The sequence below is a fragment of the Erpetoichthys calabaricus genome, chromosome 6 (genome assembly GCF_900747795.2).
Source record: "Erpetoichthys calabaricus chromosome 6, fErpCal1.3, whole genome shotgun sequence".
In the NCBI taxonomy this organism is placed as follows: Eukaryota; Metazoa; Chordata; class Cladistia; order Polypteriformes; family Polypteridae; genus Erpetoichthys; species Erpetoichthys calabaricus.
The window spans coordinates 54155743-54175378 of NC_041399.2; the positions used below are offsets into that span (position 1 = coordinate 54155743).

The following is a 19636-nucleotide window of genomic DNA, read 5'->3' on the forward strand; positions in this document are numbered from 1 at the left end:
GTGACTAACAGATACCCTATGGCAACCCCAGCTAAAGTGTTACTGTTATTGTTTTCTGACTGCTCCTCTCTATGTACAATGTGCTATTGTTTAGAAATGATAAAGCAAATGTATTTAAAGAGGAGATTACTTACAACACAGTCAAAGTTTGGAATCGTAGCATACTTGTATGAATACGGATACAGCAGCATTTGAGCATAGGCATGAATTGAAATATAAGCCTTCACACGCTTCTTGTGCTTTCGAAGAAAATTGGCAACAGCTTTCACCTCAGGTTCAGATTCAGGAAATGGCCCACAGTAGGTCTCGGAACATGGATGAGATGAAGCTCCTTCTTCTAGATTGGTAGAAAAAGAATATAATCAAGAAATTAATAAGATGTTGAAGATATAACTTAAGACATAAACTGGGCAAAATGTTGTTCATGTTCTACTGAAGAAAATTAACCAGTAGCTTTCCAAGCAAGATTTTTAACATTATAGTTAGCCTAATGAAAAGAAATACAAAAAGGGGTGATTATTTTTCCAAAGTTTGTTTTTCGAAGTGTGTCGTAAATGGTCTCATGTCAATATTAGGCCCATAATAGCCAGTAATAGGACTACTAACTTCTCTTGGTATCAGAGCACAGTGGTTGTTTTATCACTCAACCTCTCAAAATGTTCTCAAAGTCACAAGGGGCAAGAATCTATACTATCAGCAAGACAAAACTAACCCCAGACCACCACAAGACCCAATCCAAAATAACACCACACTCACACTGGGGCCATTTAAAGCCACTAATTAACCTACCAAGCATTATCTTTGGAGCTGTGTGAGTTAAACTGGAGTTCCGTGAGAAAAAGCCCACAAAGATAGCAACTGTCCAATGGATTCTAACCCAGGACCCTAGGACCGGGAGGCAGCAGAGCTAAAGGCCATTCAGAACACAAAAGCCAAAAAAACTAATATTTCAAAATAATATTTTTTTTGTACAGTGGCAGATGATAAAAGAGTAAACATATAATATTAAATAAGGGTAAATCCTAATTCCTTTAATACATGTCTAATACATGTGTTTCTACTTGTCTTCCTTGTGGAGCAGCAAAGGAAAAAAAAAAACACAGGTAAACATGGATGTGTGACTGAGTCTTTAGAAGGCAATATTTCTTGTTTTCTACTCCAGAAAACATTTAAAACTGTTTTAGTGACTTTTGTGTTTTGCAATTCTGAAATTATCAGTGAAATTAATTTTAATGCACTTTTGTGAAAACTGTATGTGAATGGAATCTTGTTTCGTTCATCTCCAGAGCAAAGTTTATTGTTTCTGTTAATGCCCTAAGTTTAATGTAAACTGTTTCTTCTCTCATTGCAGTCTGATTGGTTCAGAGCCTCTGTTTGACCCTCATTCCCATTTAATTAAACTCGATTCAGCTTTATTGTCATTGCACATTTTACAAGTACCTTAACAAAGAAAAGCATTACTGCATCAACCTAAACTGCAAATAGTAGTAAAGTGAAAGCTAACTACAGTAGATAAATATGAATATGTACAGAACAAAAAAGATGATGAAGATACTAGAAATTAAGTTATGGGTGGGATCTGATCAAACAAATTGAAAATGGCCATCTTTTCAAGTAGTAAAATGCACCATTGAAACTGCTGCACTGATGTACATCTTTAACACCGAGCTAACTTACATGTGCAATCAAACTATTCAACAGTAGTTTTAAAGTTAAAATAAAACAGATACATTTTATAAAAAATAACACGGCACAAAATACAATTAAATTGCATTTTCATTCATTATGTTGAGTGACTTTTTTCCTTCCCTTACAGGGACCATAATAAAAGGAAAACATAAAAACTGGTTATACCGAAAGCCAGGGTTATATCTGCCACTTTGCTCCATAGTAAAGAGGTGGCCAGCATAACCCCAACCTGTTCCTGCCCATTGCTGCATCCATAAAGCAGTGTGCATAAACCATGGGAAGTCTACCTGGCCATCCAAGAGGGACAAAGGACAGGCTTTCAAAAATCTGCTATTCCATTCCAAAGCGTTAAACACATATTCAACAGGCTTTTCTCTTCTGGGGCCCAAATTTTTTTTAATCTTGCTTCTATAACTGTCTACAAACTAATAAAAAAGACTGTAGTTATTGTAATCAACCTTTGTCTTGTTTCTTATTAAAAGACTTCATCTAATTTTCCATTTGCTTTGTGACCTGTTATGCAGATTCCCATGGCAAACTTAAGTGATATTCAATACGGAAGCAATTTTTGCAGACATTTATTGCAGTCATGTACTGTGGGGCAAAAACTGTGCATTTAGAAGCTTAATATATAATGTAACAAGGAAAATACAGCATTGAACATTTCAAGAATCAATAGTAGAGAAAGTGCTAAGAGATGTGCTAACAAGCTTGGTTAATGGTGTTGAAACAGCTAATCTCAGTGAAAAGCTGAAAATGCACTGCAAATCTTACCATATTAGATGAAGCTATTTGAGCCACAGAATGGCCTAAATATAATCTGCTCTGGGCGGCACGGAGTTGGGAGATCTGGGGACCTGGGTTCACTTCCCAGGTCCTCCCTGCGTGGAGTTTGCATGTTCTCCCCGTGTCTGCGTGGGTTTTCTCCGGGCGCTCCGGTTTCCTCCCACGGTCCAAAGACATGCAGGTTAGGTGGATTGCCAATTCTAAATTGGCCCTAGTGTGTTCTTGGTGTGTGGATGTGTTTGTGTGTGTCCTGCGGTGGGTTGGCACCCTGCCCGGGATTGGTTCCTGCCTTGTGCCCTGTGTTGGCTGGGATTGGCTCCTGCAGACTCCCGTGACCCTGTAGTTAGGAATATAGCGGGTTGGAAAATGGATGGATAATCTGCTCTCTCACAGTGCTTACTGTATGTAACAGGTCACAGGCTGCCCAAAACCTGAAAGGAACTATGGAGTAGGAAGTAGGATACTGAAGATTTATAACTCTAATATTCTTTTTCATGATAATAATAGAGGATCTGTGGTAATATAACCACTCATTTTACTATCCTTGTGCAAGTCACTGCAAGGTAGTTTAAATGATACACAAAAGCTACCAAGAAACAAAGGGTGGGGATGCTCGGAAGGGATGCACATCTCCAGGAATTTTTTTTTCTGATCATTGTACTTGCACATTCCTCTGCTTTGAATCACATGTATTTTCATATATTCTGAAAGAATCAAATGTTGTCAGTAGGTAAAAACCAATTATTTAGTTCTGTACATTCTTCAGGAACACATGATTAAATTAAAAACTAAATAATTTAGTTCCCTAGCCAACTCTCACTAAAAGAATCGGCTTCTCTATTGGTTCACTTCAAAGGCAACTGTCAACTCAAGTCAAGTTTACTGTTGCGTGTACACTGTACAAAATGTACATATTACCATGAAATTGTAACTTGCATATCTCCTCACAATAATACAATACTCACAAAAGTAACACACATAAAAGTACACATAGCATTCAATACACAGTATATACTGTCACAGATGGCTGGCGTTCTGACCCAGCCGGGACACCTAGAAGGACCGTAAGATGACCTTTATGTCTTTCGGGTCATGCGGGGGCAACCACCCTGGATCAGGAGAGGACCACGGGAGAGGAGGAGAGAAATTCCAACTCGTTGGGACCCTTGGCCACCGCCAGGGGGCGCCTCAAGCCTCATAGAACCTGGGAAACATTTACTTCCCCCACACTCGGAAAGATGGCGGAAGAGCCTTCCAGGGACGTCCGGAGGGCTTCCGGTGCAAAGGGCAGCGCTTCCGCCACACCAGGAAGTGCTGCCGAAAGGACGTAATCAGCCACCTGGAGCACATCCAGGTGTGAATAAAAGGGGCCGCCTCCCTCCAATCAGGGAGCTAGAGTCGGGAGCAAGAGCAGGACGAAGCTCCCAGAAGGAGAGGAAAGGCAGCCAAGGACATTGAGAGAAGTCTAAATAAGGGGTGATTAGTGCTGAGTGCACTGTGTTTATGTTTGGGACTGTTTATTTGTGCTTTAATAAATGTGTGTGTTTTATAAAGATGTGGTTTCCAACTGGTGGTGTCCAGGCAAGTCTCACAATACATACATAAATACATACACACACACACACACATAATATATATAATATAATTATGGCCAATCTATATTTGCAAGTGTTTGTTTACACACACATCTATTTATAAACTGTATGTACTGTGAATACCAAAAATGGAAGGCTGGCATTCCAACTGGGTTGGGGGTTAATTCTTTACCTGGCCAGGAAGCTATAGTGGAAGCTTAACACAGAGGATAGTATAATCCCAGTCAGATGGGAAAGGTAATGGTTGGACTTAGGGATTATGCTACCAAGCGCAATTCATTCTGCAGTGTGAGTTCATTCTGCAGTGTGAGATGTGGCAATATCCTTCTGGCCTTCTTTCAAATTGGACACCAGCAAAGTTACTTGGGATGTGTAGTGTGAAAGGGTGGGGTCCTTGGGTGCTACCAAGAGGAACTGTGGGTAGAGAATTTCCCTGAATGTGCTTCTAGCAGCTATTGCCATGGCACCAGAAGTACTCCCGGGTCCCACATAAAAGGAACCACTCCGCCTCATTTAGGGAGTCAGAGTTGGGATGTGGAAGACAACACTCAACAAGGAGGAGTGGCAGGAGATGAGGCAGATATTACTATTGTATGGTGCAAAGTTGGACTGATTTTAAAGATTGCGAAGATATTAAGTGTAATAAACATCTTTTTTTTTTCCTAGAACTATGTTCTGTGGAGTTGTCTTCTGTGTTCAGGATTTGTTAGTGGTTACAATATATATATGTATGTATTATGACCAGTGTCGCTGCTGATTTGTCGTCTCTGACAGCAGCGTTAGCTGCGTAAAGACAGCATGGCAGCCGCTCTGCTGTGTTTTCTCCCTGTACTGACGGCAGCTGCATGCTGACTCTCTGTTAAACAGTAAATCAATAGCAAAGCAATACAACTGCCCTTCGAGAAACTCCCTCTTAGAAAATATTTTAATGGGAAACAAGCACACTCTCAACTTGCTCTCTGCGGGATCAGCTGCAGGCTTACAGCATTATATGCTTGTGGCATGATGTTTAGAACATTTAAAGCCGAGCGCTGACCTGTCTGTTTGCTCACTCTCCTGTCCTCTTTCCTCCAGACTGCGTCTATCCCTGCCGCTGCTTCGAAGGTACTGAACCTGCTCAACGAAAAAGGCTTTGTGTTCTTTTAATCTGAAGAAAGGAGCGTTAACCTGTGTGCGGAAGAAAACCCCCTATTTTTGAATAAAGCCTCAAGACTGTTCCTGCCTTCTTGGCAATAAAGTTATTCTTTCCTTGGAAACCTGGTCTCGCCTTCCTTCATGTAAATCTGCGACCCAAACTTGACAGTATGTATTCACATACAGTGGTGGAATATTAAAGTGTTCATAATTCTTGTTATTATGATTGGTTGTTCAGCAATCTAATAACCTGTGGGTAGATATGTTCCTTGAATCTACTTGTGTGAGTGCCAGTGGCACAGTACTGTTTGTCAGAAGAAAGGACTGAACAAAGCCACTGTGCAGTGTGGCTAACATCTTTAATAACGCTGTTTGCCTTCCTAAAGTACGAAGTGTTGTGCATGTCCCAAACAGAAGGCAGTTGGTTGCCAGTAATATTCTGGTTGCACCGTAACCACCCTCGGCAGTGCTTTACATTCTCGATCAGGTGTCATACCAGGATGTGATGCAGCAAGTGAGGATGGACTCTACTGTGCACATATAGACATTCAAGAAAACAAATGGAAAAATGTAAGCTATCCTCAGATATCTGAGGAAGTAGAGGAATTGTTGATTTTATGACAAGAGAGAAAATGTGTTGTACACACCTCACTTCAACAGTCATGGTCACTCCAAAAAATATAAAGCAGCTCAACAGATCTGGTCTTCCTTCTGCTTCCCAGCTAAGACCTGGTTCAAGTTCATTTTTAATGCTAATTCAATTGGTTCTATTCATTCCTCTAGGGTCATATGACTTGTGGTCAGGGTTAAACACAAATTGTCTAAGGCCACCTTATGGGCATGCCGACCTACTCACGGTGACTTTCTTGTCATCTCTAATCACCATCTCTCCTAGGTTACATAAGTATCTTATATTAAATTCTAGCTAAGTTACCCATCTGTGATGGGGTAGATTACAACTTCAAAACCAATAAAGGAATAAATGGCATTTTGTTTTAACTTCATGAATAAATATGCATTCCACTTTAAATTACTATTATGTTTAAAAGTAAATTGAAATAATAAATATACTGTTATTTCCTGTTACAGTATTTACAGAAAGATTCTAAGGGGACTGAGGCACTGGCAAAAATGATGCATGGAACCAATATTGGATGCAGAAACACAATAACAAAGAGGGTTACAGTTAATGCCACTGTTGAATTTATCTCCTAAATCTCTCAGTGGTCCTCTGGCATTTGATTCTCGAGCAGGTTCTTAATGTGGGATATGCCTTAAGATATTAGATTCCACACATTTTTCACGGCGTTGAGGGGATTCAGCGTCGCTTAACTCTCTATGTCTCTGTTGATCAGTTTCCAGTCGCTGTGCGCGTTCTTCTACACTCTCGTCCTTCCTGATTCCTGGTCAGTTTCCAGCTGCAGGGAGTGTTCCTCTAAACTCTCTGCTTCCCTTGCCTGAGTGTACCTCTCCCTATCAGTTTCCAGGTACTGTGAGCTTCCCTCATAGCTTTCTGGTCCTCTTCTCTGTATATGACATTCTGTATCTGCTGCTTAGCACTCGTTCCTCTTGGATTTCAGCCCCTCTTTTTTGAGTATTCATTTCTTTGGTAGTTTGCATCTAAACAGCCGTTTTGCTGTTCTTGGCTTTTTAGAATTCTGCATCAGATGTTTTCATCTCACATCAGCAAATCTTGGATTTAAATTGGCTCTCTTTCCAAAAGGAATATTATTTGATAAAATGAATGTAATCAGAAGTATCAACATATACTGACTTTCTTTCCTAGAACATGAATGGCTAGATATGAAAGGGAGTACCCTCAACAAAAATATTTAACTGTCAAAGTCTGCCAGTTCGCCTCCCAGAGGCAGCACCAAGGTAATGCATACATTGCTTTTTAAGTAGATCTACCTTTAATATATCCCTATAATTCATGAAAATTTGTTTGTGTGTTTCTTTGATTTGGGACTCAAAATCTAAGAAATAATGGGTCACATAGCAAGATTTATCAAAGAAGCCGTTAGAGCCACCCCATGCCTATACTCCAAGAGGAATATACATACCAAAATTCATTTTAATCTCTCGAATGGCGCCTGCACATATTGACACCAAGCCAGACATTCTTAACTTTATTTATATACATTTAGCACATGCCTGCAGCAGTCTATTGATCTTCTGTTATAAACAATATTAACAAGAGGGATGAAACAGAGAAACAGCTTGGACATCACAAGCTGCATGCTGCCATTTTAAATACGGTATATAGTTCATTACTCAACCTCCGTATCACATAAGTGATAACAACCACAAACATTTTGCTTGTCACAAAATTTTGGTGATCATCCAAAAATTAGAAGACAAAATGACATCACCAGAATAATGCTAACAAATGAAAACAACCACAAAAAATATATAAATAGATAAAAAATGAAACAGGCTGATTGCCAGGATACCAAAACCCGGATTCATGACAACTTCTTCGAATATTGTCAGATGTTGAGAGACCTCTCATTGGTTAATTTTTCTGATATTAAAACCCATTAAATTTGGTAAACATTTGTAAAATGCATATAAAGATTTATATGGAATTATGAACTTAATAACAAATGACAAGAGATAAAAATACGCACATCTTATTTTTGGTGTAATCTCCTGAGCACTGGAATGTCTTGTGGACTGTGCCATGCTTGTGGAATGTTTGCTAGCATGCCAGGAATTTATTCCATGTTTTATGTGTATGTAGCTGTTTGATGCCTAAAGTGTGGGAGTTGAGGTTTCAAATGTGCCTCATGGATCCATTCTCCTCTTTGCTAGTAGGATGCTTCTTCTTTTTCCCCCATTCTTGCCCTCTTGCTGTGTATTCTCTTTCTCTACGTCTTTGTCATTTGCTCTCCCAGTATGTGGCAGAATCTGCCTGTTTTTTTTTTATTTTTAGCCCTTGTGTCCCATTTCAATGTGTGGAAAATGGAATAAAGTCAAAAGAAATTTAAAGGGAGGATGGGATGAACTTTATTCAACTAGAATAAACTTATTTAAATGATGCAGAATATGACAGTACTTAGTTTACATGCATATGTGCTCAACTCCCATTACGGCAAACACTAAGAAGTAAGTGACCCGTGTAAGGAAGGGCCGTGTTTACAAATACTTAGCATTTCATGGAGGGAGACAGAATATCCAGTACACAAATGTGAAATGTGTTTATTTATTATGGGAATAAAAACACACAGTCTCATGTGACGTTAACCTCTTGCACTTCTATTCACATGGGGTACCACTCATTTTATTAATGTCTCCATATTTCAAGGAATTTTTTTTTCTTTAGATAAATCTTCTCCTGGGATGTATATATAAGGCAGCTTGGAAGTCTACTTAACCAATACACAATCTTATTACTAGCTCTCTGCCAGCTTATAATAAACATAAATGATCACTTTATTGTAGTGTAAATTGTAGTGTTAATGGATAAAAAGTGGGAAAGTACAAATCCCTAATATTTATCCATTTTAAACCACTGTTTACTAACTCTGCTATAATTCAGAGTTTCTTGTAGTGTAGTTTATGTTCTGCAGATATTAATTATGCATTTCTGGATGATAGTTATTTTTATCGGTATTATGGTGACATCAGAATTCTGCCATTTTGTTTTTTTCTTGACAGGCCATGTCCCTTTTGTGGTGCAAACTGAAGGACAATGCCATCAAGTTACAGTAATGATGTCACACAGGCAGAACATGGGACATCATCATATCGTTGCTATTTGAGATGACAATGTGATCAACTCAGTGTCCTAGTTTTGAAATCCCTTGCTTTCTATTAACCCCTTTTTTATTATTAGTGTTGTTTTGAGATAAAAGGGGCTTCTGTGAAGATTATAGTGATGAAGGTTTGCTTGCTTTTGATTTTTGTTTTGTGATGAGAGTTTTGTCTTTTCCGTGGTATTGTAGAACTTTTGCTTGTTTCTGATGAAATCTCCTCTGCTAATCCCTTTTTGGTTACCCATCTTTTGGTCATTTATTTACGTAGTTTGTGTCTTCTGGCACATCTCTGTTCCGCTAATTTTTTTCCTAACACTATCTCATTCAATGATAACTATTTACTTTTAAATGCAGTGCATAAATGAAGATAATTATTTAATTTGTGACATACCCTTTAATTTTGTTGTTCTATTGTTAAATCTATAAAATCACAAACGGCCTATGGAAAAATAACATGAAATCTCTAGGAAGAAATAAATGGCAAATCGGGTAAGTTATAAAAAAAGTCACAAATATGTTTGATTTACTAAAAATATTTTTGCTAAGTTTCATATTTGTTTGATTATTTTTTAAAGACAGTAACTGAAGAAATACTAAAAAAAGAATAAATCGTACTACACATATGTGTAGCATTTGTAGTCTCCTAAAAGCTCTGAGGATCCAGAAAACAAAAGCCAGAGACATAGACCTGAAATATACAGTGGTGTGAAAAACTATTTGCCCCCTTCCTGATTTCTTATTCTTTTGCATGTTTGTCATATAAAATGTTTCTGATCATCAAACACATTTAACCATTAGTCAAATATAACACAAGTAAACACAAAATGCAGTTTGTAAATGGAGGTTTTTATTATTTAGGGAGAAAAAAAAATCCAAACCTACATGGCCCTGTGTGAAAAAGTAATTGCCCCCCTGAACCTAATAACTGGTTGGGCCACCCTTAGCAGCAATAACTGCAATCAAGCGTTTGCGATAACTTGCAATGAGTCTTTTACAGCGCTCTGGAGGAATTTTGGCCCACTCATCTTTGCAAAATTGTTGTAATTCAGCTTTATTTGAGGGTTTTCTAGCATGAACCGCCTTTTTAAGGTCATGCCATAGCATCTCAATTGGATTCAGGTCAGGACTTTGACTAGGCCACTCCAAAGTCTTCATTTTGTTTTTCTTCAGCCATTCAGAGGTGGATTTGCTGGTGTGTTTTGGGTCATTGTCCTGTTGCAGCACCCAAGATCGCTTCAGCTTGAGTTGACGAACAGATGGCCGGACATTCTCCTTCAGGATTTTTTGGTAGACAGTAGAATTCATGGTTCCATCTATCACAGCAAGCCTTCCAGGTCCTGAAGCAGTAAAACAACCCCAGACCATCACACTACCACCACCATATTTTACTGTTGGTATGATGTTCTTTTTCTGAAATGCTGTGTTCCTTTTACTCCAGATGTAACGGGACATTTGCCTTCCAAAAAGTTCAACTTTTGACTCATCAGTCCACAAGGTATTTTCCCAAAAGTCTTGGCAATCATTGAGATGTTTCTTAGCAAAATTGAGACGAGCCCTAATGTTCTTTTTGCTTAACAGTGGTTTGCGTCTTGGAAATCTGCCATGCAGGCCGTTTTTGCCCAGTCTCTTTCTTATGGTGGAGTCGTGAACACTGACCTTAATTGAGGCAAGTGAGGCCTGCAGTTCTTTAGACGTTGTCCTGGGGTCTTTTGTGACCTCTCGGATGAGTCGTCTCTGCGCTCTTGGGGTAATTTTGGTCGGCCGGCCACTCCTGGGAAGGTTCACCACTGTTCCATGTTTTTGCCATTTGTGGATAATGGCTCTCACTGTGGTTCGCTGGAGTCCCAAAGCTTTAGAAATGGCTTTATAACCTTTACCAGACTGATAGATCTCAATTACTTCTGTTCTCATTTGTTCCTGAATTTCTTTGGATCTTGGCATGATGTCTAGCTTTTGAGGTGCTTTTGGTCTACTTCTCTGTGTCAGGCAGCTCCTATTTAAGTGATTTCTTGATTGAAACTGTTGTGGCAGTAATCAGGCCTGGGGGTGGCTACGGAAATTGAACTCAGGTGTGATACACCACAGTTAGGTTATTTTTTAACAAGGGGGCAATTACTTTTTCACACAGGGCCATGTAGGTTTGAATTTTTTTTCTCCCTAAATAATAAACACCATCATTTAAAAACTGCATTTTGTGTTTACTTGTGTTATATTTGACTAATGGTTAAATGTGTTTGATGATCAGAAACATTTTGTGTGACAAACATGCAAAAGAATAAGAAATCAGGAAGGGGGCAAATAGTTTTTCACACCACTGTAGCAGATCTGGGTCAATACTGAATCATCCCTGGAATGGCTCTCATGCCATAATTACCTGAAAAGCAAAAGATAAAAATATACAGGATGCGATAATTACATTCACAAGAAAGAACAGGAATTTTAAGGCTCTTCTGATCTGAAGTAAAACAAAAAATGTGCTCATGACCTTAGCATTAGACAAAACACATTAAAATAGAATTCCTTGTAGAGATTAGTTAAAAAGAAACCTTTAATAACAAACAGAATGTTAATATTTATCTTGTTGGCTGCAATGGTACAAATGGTCCTCAAGACATCTGGTGGAATGTTTTATGGGAAGATAATCAAAATTGGACCTTTTTGATCTCCATGTGTTTCATGATGTTGGATGAAAAGCAGGCACTTTGTTCTACAATAAGCACATCATTTCATTGGTGATAATTCAGTTCAGAGCGCTTTCACAAGGTTACAACTATAAAGCATGACAAAAAAGATTAGGCCTTACATCATTGCATACATAGCAGAGTTGAGTTTTCACTGAGTATTACTTTAGTGGTGGTCTGTCTAATATTTTATTAAATAATAAAAACTCACAAAGGAAATTCCTAATCATCAGGTAAAACATGTTTGTTTCCAAATTCACTTAAAGCCTTTAGTGGGCCAGCACATGGTGAATACTCTTAGAGCATTTTCCTTGTTCCAGGTGTTGACGGTACAGTATCAGCTTTAACAAATTAAAACCCACACTGAAATGTAGTCCAGTCTGTCATGTTAAATAAACAGGGTGACCAGTAGTCACCCGTAAGGCCTCCCAGATAACTCTCCTTACTAGTGACTAGCTGGCCCAACACCCATGACTGCATGAATAACTTTGCTGTCAATTTACCATTTGTCTTTTAATACCATAAATCTCATTCTTATGTGACCCTTCTGACTGAATCCATAAAACAGAACACTATTCAACTGCAACATCTGCCACTTCACCAGGTATGTTTGTGAAATCATAAACTATCAAAGATGCTTTGGGGTGCCATTAATGCTTCATACTAAGAAAAGGTTCAATATTTGGTGGCTCCACATATTTTGAGCCAGAATGCATCCCATAGGTCATCCATCATGAACCAATAAACACCAAAGATCAAATGGTGTCATCCAGTAATAATACCTTGTATAATAAAATAATGATGTGATATAAATATTTGCTAAAGTTAGCATTTCTAATAATCAAGTATTTAACACTGGTTATGGATTATAGCATATGCTGAAGTGTTTATTAGTACTATTATTATCTTAGTTTTTAATGTGCAGAAAAATAAGTTTTAGCTTACCACACCATTTCACTTTCCAGTTTCGGTTGGCGTCCACACCACGACATTGATATCTGGAGATTTTAGAACGAGTTTTTCTCCAGAATCGGTCCTGGTAACAAAACATATCCTTTAGCTGAAGGCAGTACATAAAACTCTAAATGGGATATTGCATTTTTTACATTTGCCAAGCAGAAAAGTGAATATTTTACGCACCGTGGTCCAGCTAAAATGGTAGCCATCGACATTGAGCACAGGCATTATGTAGAAGTAGAACTGGTTCAGTAACCGTCTTGTCACGGGGTCAGTATTGTAGGAATGCAATGCCTAAAATAAGATATTCTGTTCAGTGAAATAATGTCACTCTTTAATTTATATAATAATATTTATGGACAAAGACATCCCAAAGTACTTTACAGCATATTTTTTGAATGTCTTTCTGCATTATGTGAGCACAGGCATTTTAAGCAGCTTAGGACCACAGGGTGAGTAAAATTTTGAAATATCTGCAAAGTCATGATTTTCAGTCCAGCTTCCTAACCACGTAGCCACAATAATTCTGCAAATGAACCTTTGCTGTTTATTGTAATGCCTTAAAAGATCAAGACCATTTACTGTTGTATGTAACAAGGAAGAATATCTTAGGTATTATTTAGCACTTTTAATTTTCTGTTTCCTTCTTAAAAATAACATTTTCAGTGTGTTCTTTTCATTCAGAAAGGATTTTCAGCATGCTGCTGGAGGTCATATACAGAGGTTACATATATAGATGAAAAGTTCTTATATGTAGTTAAGGTGTATTAATACTTCAGAGGCCTTGGTGCTCTCTACTTACTCAATGTGTAACCAAAATTAAGTCACTTAATTTGCTAGTGTGGCAAATGTAAAAGTATTACTTTGTAATACTATTATGTTAAGGTTAAGATTTTTTATTATTATATGTACAGGTTGGACACATTTGCATACAGACAGAAACAAAATACATCATTGCAGTTTAAACTTTGTGCCATGAAATTCTTTCAGATCATAAGTTTTTTAAATGGACATACAAAATGATGTGTATTTACAGCTGAGAGAATTCAACAGGGTAACATGGCTAACAATGGTTAGCAGTTTTCTAAGGTCCTGGGTTAATTTCCTAGTCTTGTCACCGTAAGTCTGCACTTACTCTCCATCTCTGGGTACTCTACAGCCCCAAATACACTAACGCCCTGCATGCTGAGAATCTGTTAGCAATGCCATGTCCTCTTATTTGGACAATCCATGACTTGATGTTTCATTAGTCATTATTCATGATTAGTTAGGGTGGAATGGTGACTCTGAGGCTATGGAACTTAGCTGGTATCTGGAAGGTTGCCGATTCAAATTCCATCACTGCCAGAATAGGTCCTACTCCATTAGGTCCTTGAGAAAGGTCCTTAACTTGAAAACTGCTCAAGGGGCGTTGTTCAACGGATGACCCCCAAAGGTCATGAAAAGCGACAGTTTCTCCCTTAGGGATTAATTAAGTATATCAAATAAAAAAAATATATATTTCCTTCCCATTAGGTCTTCAATTAATTACTTAAATATTGTTATTACTACTATTTAAGAATAAATATAGCTTCTTTTGTGCCGTTGCTTAAAAACGTGAAAGCAGGCAACATGTTTAATATATTCTTGTTAAACATTAACATAACATTCTAAATGCTGATACTACAAGACAGTGGAAACCATGACAAGGCAAAACTGACTTGGCTTTGCCTCGCTTATCTTTAAGTAACAGCTGAACAGCACTGCCATCCAGTGGTGGTTTTCAGTTATTACACTTCAATGTAAGAATGCTGCTGGGATGTTCACATCACATAGTAAATTATTTTGGCAACAGACTCTCAATTCTCTTTCAGTATTAATGTGTGTTGATGCTGTAATAGATAAGCCAAAAATTCAAACATAACAAAAAGGAGGAGGATCAACCTGAAAATAACAGCTAAAGACATAAAAGTTGAGCTGATAAATAGGAAAGTTAGCCACTACAGTCATCTTCATTATTGTAGAAAAAGTAAGCTTAAAACGCAGCTAAATATTGAAACACTACATTTTTCAGAATACATTTCCCAAGATGCAAGGAAACTAATTCTTCCTACTTCTTTTACAAACCACTGACAGAAGGCAGGACCTATCCATTCTCTGGCATGAACCCCACAGTCAATCCACACTGCTTTCTTGTAATGTTGGGATTTCTTTCCTAGCTGAAAGAAAGAAAAATGAAAATATTAGCTAAATCTTTCAGGAAGATGTCTAGAAGTAAATGGAATTCATTGGCTCTAACCTGCAGAACATAAAGGGGTCTTCTTTCAAAGGACTGCCCAATGGAGAAAAGACGAATAAAACTAGGATGTGTTTTGTTCATTTCATGCATCCAGCTTTGAATCTAAAAAAACAAAATAACCACAGAAAGAAAGAAAGAAAGAAAGAAAGAAAGAAAGAAAGAAAGAAAGAAAGAAAGAAAGAAAGAAAGAAAATTAATTTACTGAAGCAAACAAAAAACATTTCCAAGTTCAGGAAACTGTGAATGAAGTAATGGCCTCATAGTGATAAGGAGGCGTTGCCACAATGATCTTATTCTCTTTTCAAGAACACGCTGGATCACCTATCCTCTAGAACCCTGGAGGAGCACTGCACATGTCCGCACAAACATCAACTTTCTCTTTTATTCTAGTGCTCCTGACTAACGCACTTCATTTTCAACTATTTTCTCCATATCTCTCCTACTTGTTTGAACCTAACATAAATAGAAAGTCAAATAAATTAAAAATCAAATAAAAAAAAGGTATTTTTTTCTCACTAACGGTATAATCTCTTTCTCTTCTCACAGCACAAAGGAGACGCCCAATGAGGGAGACTGACTCTGCCCCTTCTAATCAGAGGATTAGATAGATAGATAGATAGATAGATAGATAGATAGATAGATAGATAGATAGATAGATAGATAGATAGATAGATAGATAGATAGATAGATAGATAGATAGATAGATACTTTATTAATCCCAAGGGGAAATTCGCATAGATACTCATGGCGCTCACAGGCGATGGCCGACAGAGATGGAGCTCCGAACCAAACTTGAAAGGCTATAAAACAGCAACAGCAGCTCTTTATTCTGATTTAGATGCACCATTGTGTCCTGTTTTTGTTAAAAACTTGTTTTGTTAATAGAATGGTTGGTGTCATAGCTTGCACAATCACAATATATTAGTACCCTAACAGCAATTGTCTACCTGTCATAACTGGTTATCTGGTTAATTTGATATAAAGTATATTACAGTTACATCAAATCTGTTGTAATTTCCTGTTAAAAGAAAGCAAAATGTAGTAAAACAGAAGGGAAATAAGAGTGGTATTGGCACATAAAAATGACAAACCACAACATAACATAAAAACCGCACACAGTAATACATTAAGTTGCATAGCATTCAGCTGACTTTTCATGTTGGTTTCAATGCTGTTGTCAGGTGTGAAGCTATGGGTCTCACATCTGACAAGTGGAACTACAGGATATAGTAGGCAGCTATCGTAATCAAGAATTAGTGTGTCACTGTCATTTATGCTTTAAATGGATATGCCAATAAATAATGTGACATTTTTTTGCTATATTTACATATTTACACATAGATATGTCTAGCATTTACACACACACACACACAATAAAGTATTTAGCTTATATTAGAAATAAAACACACTACTGTATATGTGCTGCAGAGCAAGGCCATTTTCGAAATGCAAATATCCTGAGAGAAATAAGATAAATAAAATTACAGCCTCTGGCCAAGAAATTGCCAGAGTTTCAGGTTGCTGAGGGAAAGAGTGGGAAAAGACGAGTGAACATGTAATTGTATCACTTATTGGGCAAATGCTGTAAATTATATTTTACTAGGTGATAAAAAAAACACTAAAATATGCTAGTGTTGCTCTCTATTTTTGTTCATGAAGTCATTGAGTCACCTTGACTTTGCACCTTTTTTCTGTACCAAGGTAATGGGACATAGCTGAGCAGACAAAACCTGAACCACAGAAAACACACTCGTCCAGGTTTCTGTTGTATCATGTTGATAATGCTGAAGTGCGGCCTTCACACCTGTTTGTTTCAAGTGTCAGCCTTAAAAGTTAAGCTGATTTTTTTTCTCTAATGCTTGTTTGTTTTGTCCTCAACCACCTGTTCTGAGGTGTTTCTGGATGTTTTAAGGTTATTATTAGTCTTGAGATAAACTAACCTATTTTGCAGAGTGCATGTTCCCCTTGCAAAATATACATGTCAGAGGTCCTTAAACCCAAGAGTCCAAGTCAGCCTGCTACCTCTGCCAATAATGATCTTTTCTTGATTAACAAGCATACAAAACTACACACAGATTTTAAAGCAGCTTCCAAGGTGACATGACTAAGCACATCTCTAGAGACAGGGTGAAAAAGACTGAGGTGCAGCTGGAACTTCTGATTGCTCAGAGTGAATCCTCAGTTGAATCAGGAAAATGATTCTATCAGTCCTAAGGTGAAATTCCCAGAAATCCTACGTAAACTGCCATCTTCAAGTTCATATTGTGGCTGAAATCAGTCTCATTCCCAGTGTCTGCAATAACCTTCTTATTTGAGGACATTTAGGGTAATGCTGGGTAAGGAAGCATGATATCCATCCATCCATTATCCAACCCGCTATATCGTAACACAGGGTCATGGGGGTCTTCTGGAGCCAATCCCAGCCAACACAGGATATGTAAAGGGTCAAAGCACCTGGAAGTTCACTTTTTTATCACCACAACCTGTTCAGGGCAACTGCAGCCTGTGCAACACAGATTGCACATTCCTTATTATTATGAAGTATAATATGTAAAACAGAAAACTAAACAAAATTTAGCAATGACAATGCCACATTAGAGACATCACTATCTTTATATGGTGTGGAGTAGTGGCTCTGAGGTAGGCATCTGCACTGGCAATCGAAAGGTTGATGGTTCAAATCCCATAAATGCCAGAAGTGATTCCACTCCGCTGGGCCCTTGAGTAAGGCCCTTAACCTGCAATTGATCCATCCTGGGTATGACGTTAACCTGCATCCAGCCCTACATGTAGGCCCTCCAAACTTCGGGGAAAACTTGGGGGTTGGTAGCAGGACTGGCATTCCAGCCACCATAAAAAACCCTCACACTGTTCCATTCCATCAGAACTAGTGTGGTGCTGAGGTGTCACCTGCTACATGGCTGCACTTGGGTCCTGAGATGGTTTCTCATGTGGTGGGTGCAGCAGCGTGCTGTATTAGTGCATACTTCTAACCTCTATCTTTATATATCATCATCTCATAATAAGACCATTAATAGCTAATTAAAGAAGACCAAGAAGACCTCTCATCTTTTAGAGATAAGACTAAAATCTAGAAAATGTGCTGTAGATCGTATACAATTGCTTTAACAAATGATGAAATGTGCGGTTTAGTCCACTTTTAAGGATGAGACCATCATGTCATGGTCATGGCACATAAGCTTACAACTGTTCAGAAACTTTCAGTATTTCTGTCAGACAGGTGCAACCTTCTCAGTGTACACGTCTAGCTGTGGCTTCTTATTAACAAGGCAGCGCCCCATCAGACTTGGAAGACAGTGCATGTGTTAAAAGAAAGAACAGGAATTGTTAATGATCCTATAATCTGAGTGTAGCTATACAATGCAGGCAAAGGGAGTAGAAAGAAAATTACAAAACAATAGCAGAATCCATAAACAGATAAAAATGAATACACTGAGAATTCAGTATAAAAAGTAATACAAAATTAAATACACATCTAAATAACACTGAATAACAGAGGAGCCCAAAAGGTGGGTTTTGTAAAGGCACAAAGTAAACCATAACAGAGCCTTCCTTGTCATGTGACAGCCTTGGAATTGGTGCTGCATAGGCAGGATTGGAGGGGCTGGGGGCAAATAGCAGGCAAAGGGGCAAAAGGAAGAACTTTGTGCAGCAACCCAGCTAATCCTTGATAATTTGTAGTGGTAGTTCTCATGAAACATTATTTTCTAACTATTTTGAAATGCTGTTGTACTGTGCAAACAAGTGTTTTAGAACAATAAAACCTAGCCCTCTTTTCATCAATTAAAGCTTTAGAAAAGTAAATGTGAACATACAAGGTTTAAGCAGAGTAACTAAAATGCTAAACATTAACATTTAGAGATATCACAAAATTAATTTTAAGATATCTGGAAATGCATTTTAGATATCTCAAATTGAATTACAGATATCTAAAAATGCATCTATTTTAAGATATCTAAAAAGCATTTAATAATATCTCAAATAGATTTCAAGATATCTTGAAATGATATACTGTACATTTTGAAATATCTAAAATATATTTTAAGATATCTTAAATGCAATTCGAGATATCTTGAAATAGGATCCTGTGCATTTTGAGATATCTCAAATACATTTTGAGATATCTCGAAATAACTTCCTGTAAAATTTACTATTCTTTGAATGGGACTTCCTGTCTATTTTAAGATATCTGAAAATGTATTTGAGATATCCTAAAATGTGCTGGAAGTTATGTTGAGATATCTGAAAATGAATTTGAGATATCTTAAAATGAGAGGGAAGTTATTTTAGGATCTCAAAAAGCATTTAAGATAACTTAAAATTCACTGTTGTTTGAGATATCTAAAATACATTTTTAGATATCTAAAATTAATTTCATGATACAGTGATCCCTTGCTATATCGCGCTTCGCCTTTCGCGGCTTCACTCTATCGCGGATTTTATATGTAAGCATATTTAAATATATATCGTGGATTTTTTGCTGGTTCGCGGATTTCTGAGGACAATGGGTCTTTAATTTCTGGTACATGCTTCCTCAGTTGGTTTGCCCAGTTGATTTCATACAAGGGACGCTATTGGCAGATGGCTGAGAAGCTACCCAACTTACTTTTCTCTGTGTCTCTTGCGCTTTCTCTGATCCTGACGTAGGGGGTGTGAGCAGGGGGGCTGTTCGCACACCTAGACGATACGGACACTCGTCTAAAAATGCTGAAAGATTATCTTCACGTTGCTACCTTC

At 37.8% G+C, this 19636-nt stretch overlaps 1 protein-coding gene and 1 long non-coding RNA gene across 3 annotated transcripts in view; one reads left to right on the plus strand and one right to left on the minus strand.

Moving 5' to 3' along the window:
• The window catches only part of LOC127528420 (uncharacterized), a 43109-nt gene extending 37159 nt beyond the window's left edge, over positions 1 to 5950 (plus strand). For both annotated transcript variants that reach the window (XR_007935317.1, XR_007935318.1), the window contains exon 3: positions 5145 to 5950. This is a non-coding gene — a long non-coding RNA (uncharacterized LOC127528420). The remainder of the gene's footprint in view (positions 1 to 5144) is intronic.
• Positions 1 to 19636, minus strand: part of cpa6 (carboxypeptidase A6) — a 132426-nt gene that overhangs the window by 22647 nt on the left and 90143 nt on the right. The window contains exons 5-9 of the mRNA XM_051929173.1: positions 14879 to 14980; positions 14694 to 14798; positions 12784 to 12894; positions 12589 to 12679; positions 135 to 337 (exon numbers count right to left, since the gene is read on the minus strand). Coding sequence (XP_051785133.1) covers positions 135 to 337; positions 12589 to 12679; positions 12784 to 12894; positions 14694 to 14798; positions 14879 to 14980 — 612 coding nt within the window. The remainder of the gene's footprint in view (positions 1 to 134; positions 338 to 12588; positions 12680 to 12783; positions 12895 to 14693; positions 14799 to 14878; positions 14981 to 19636) is intronic.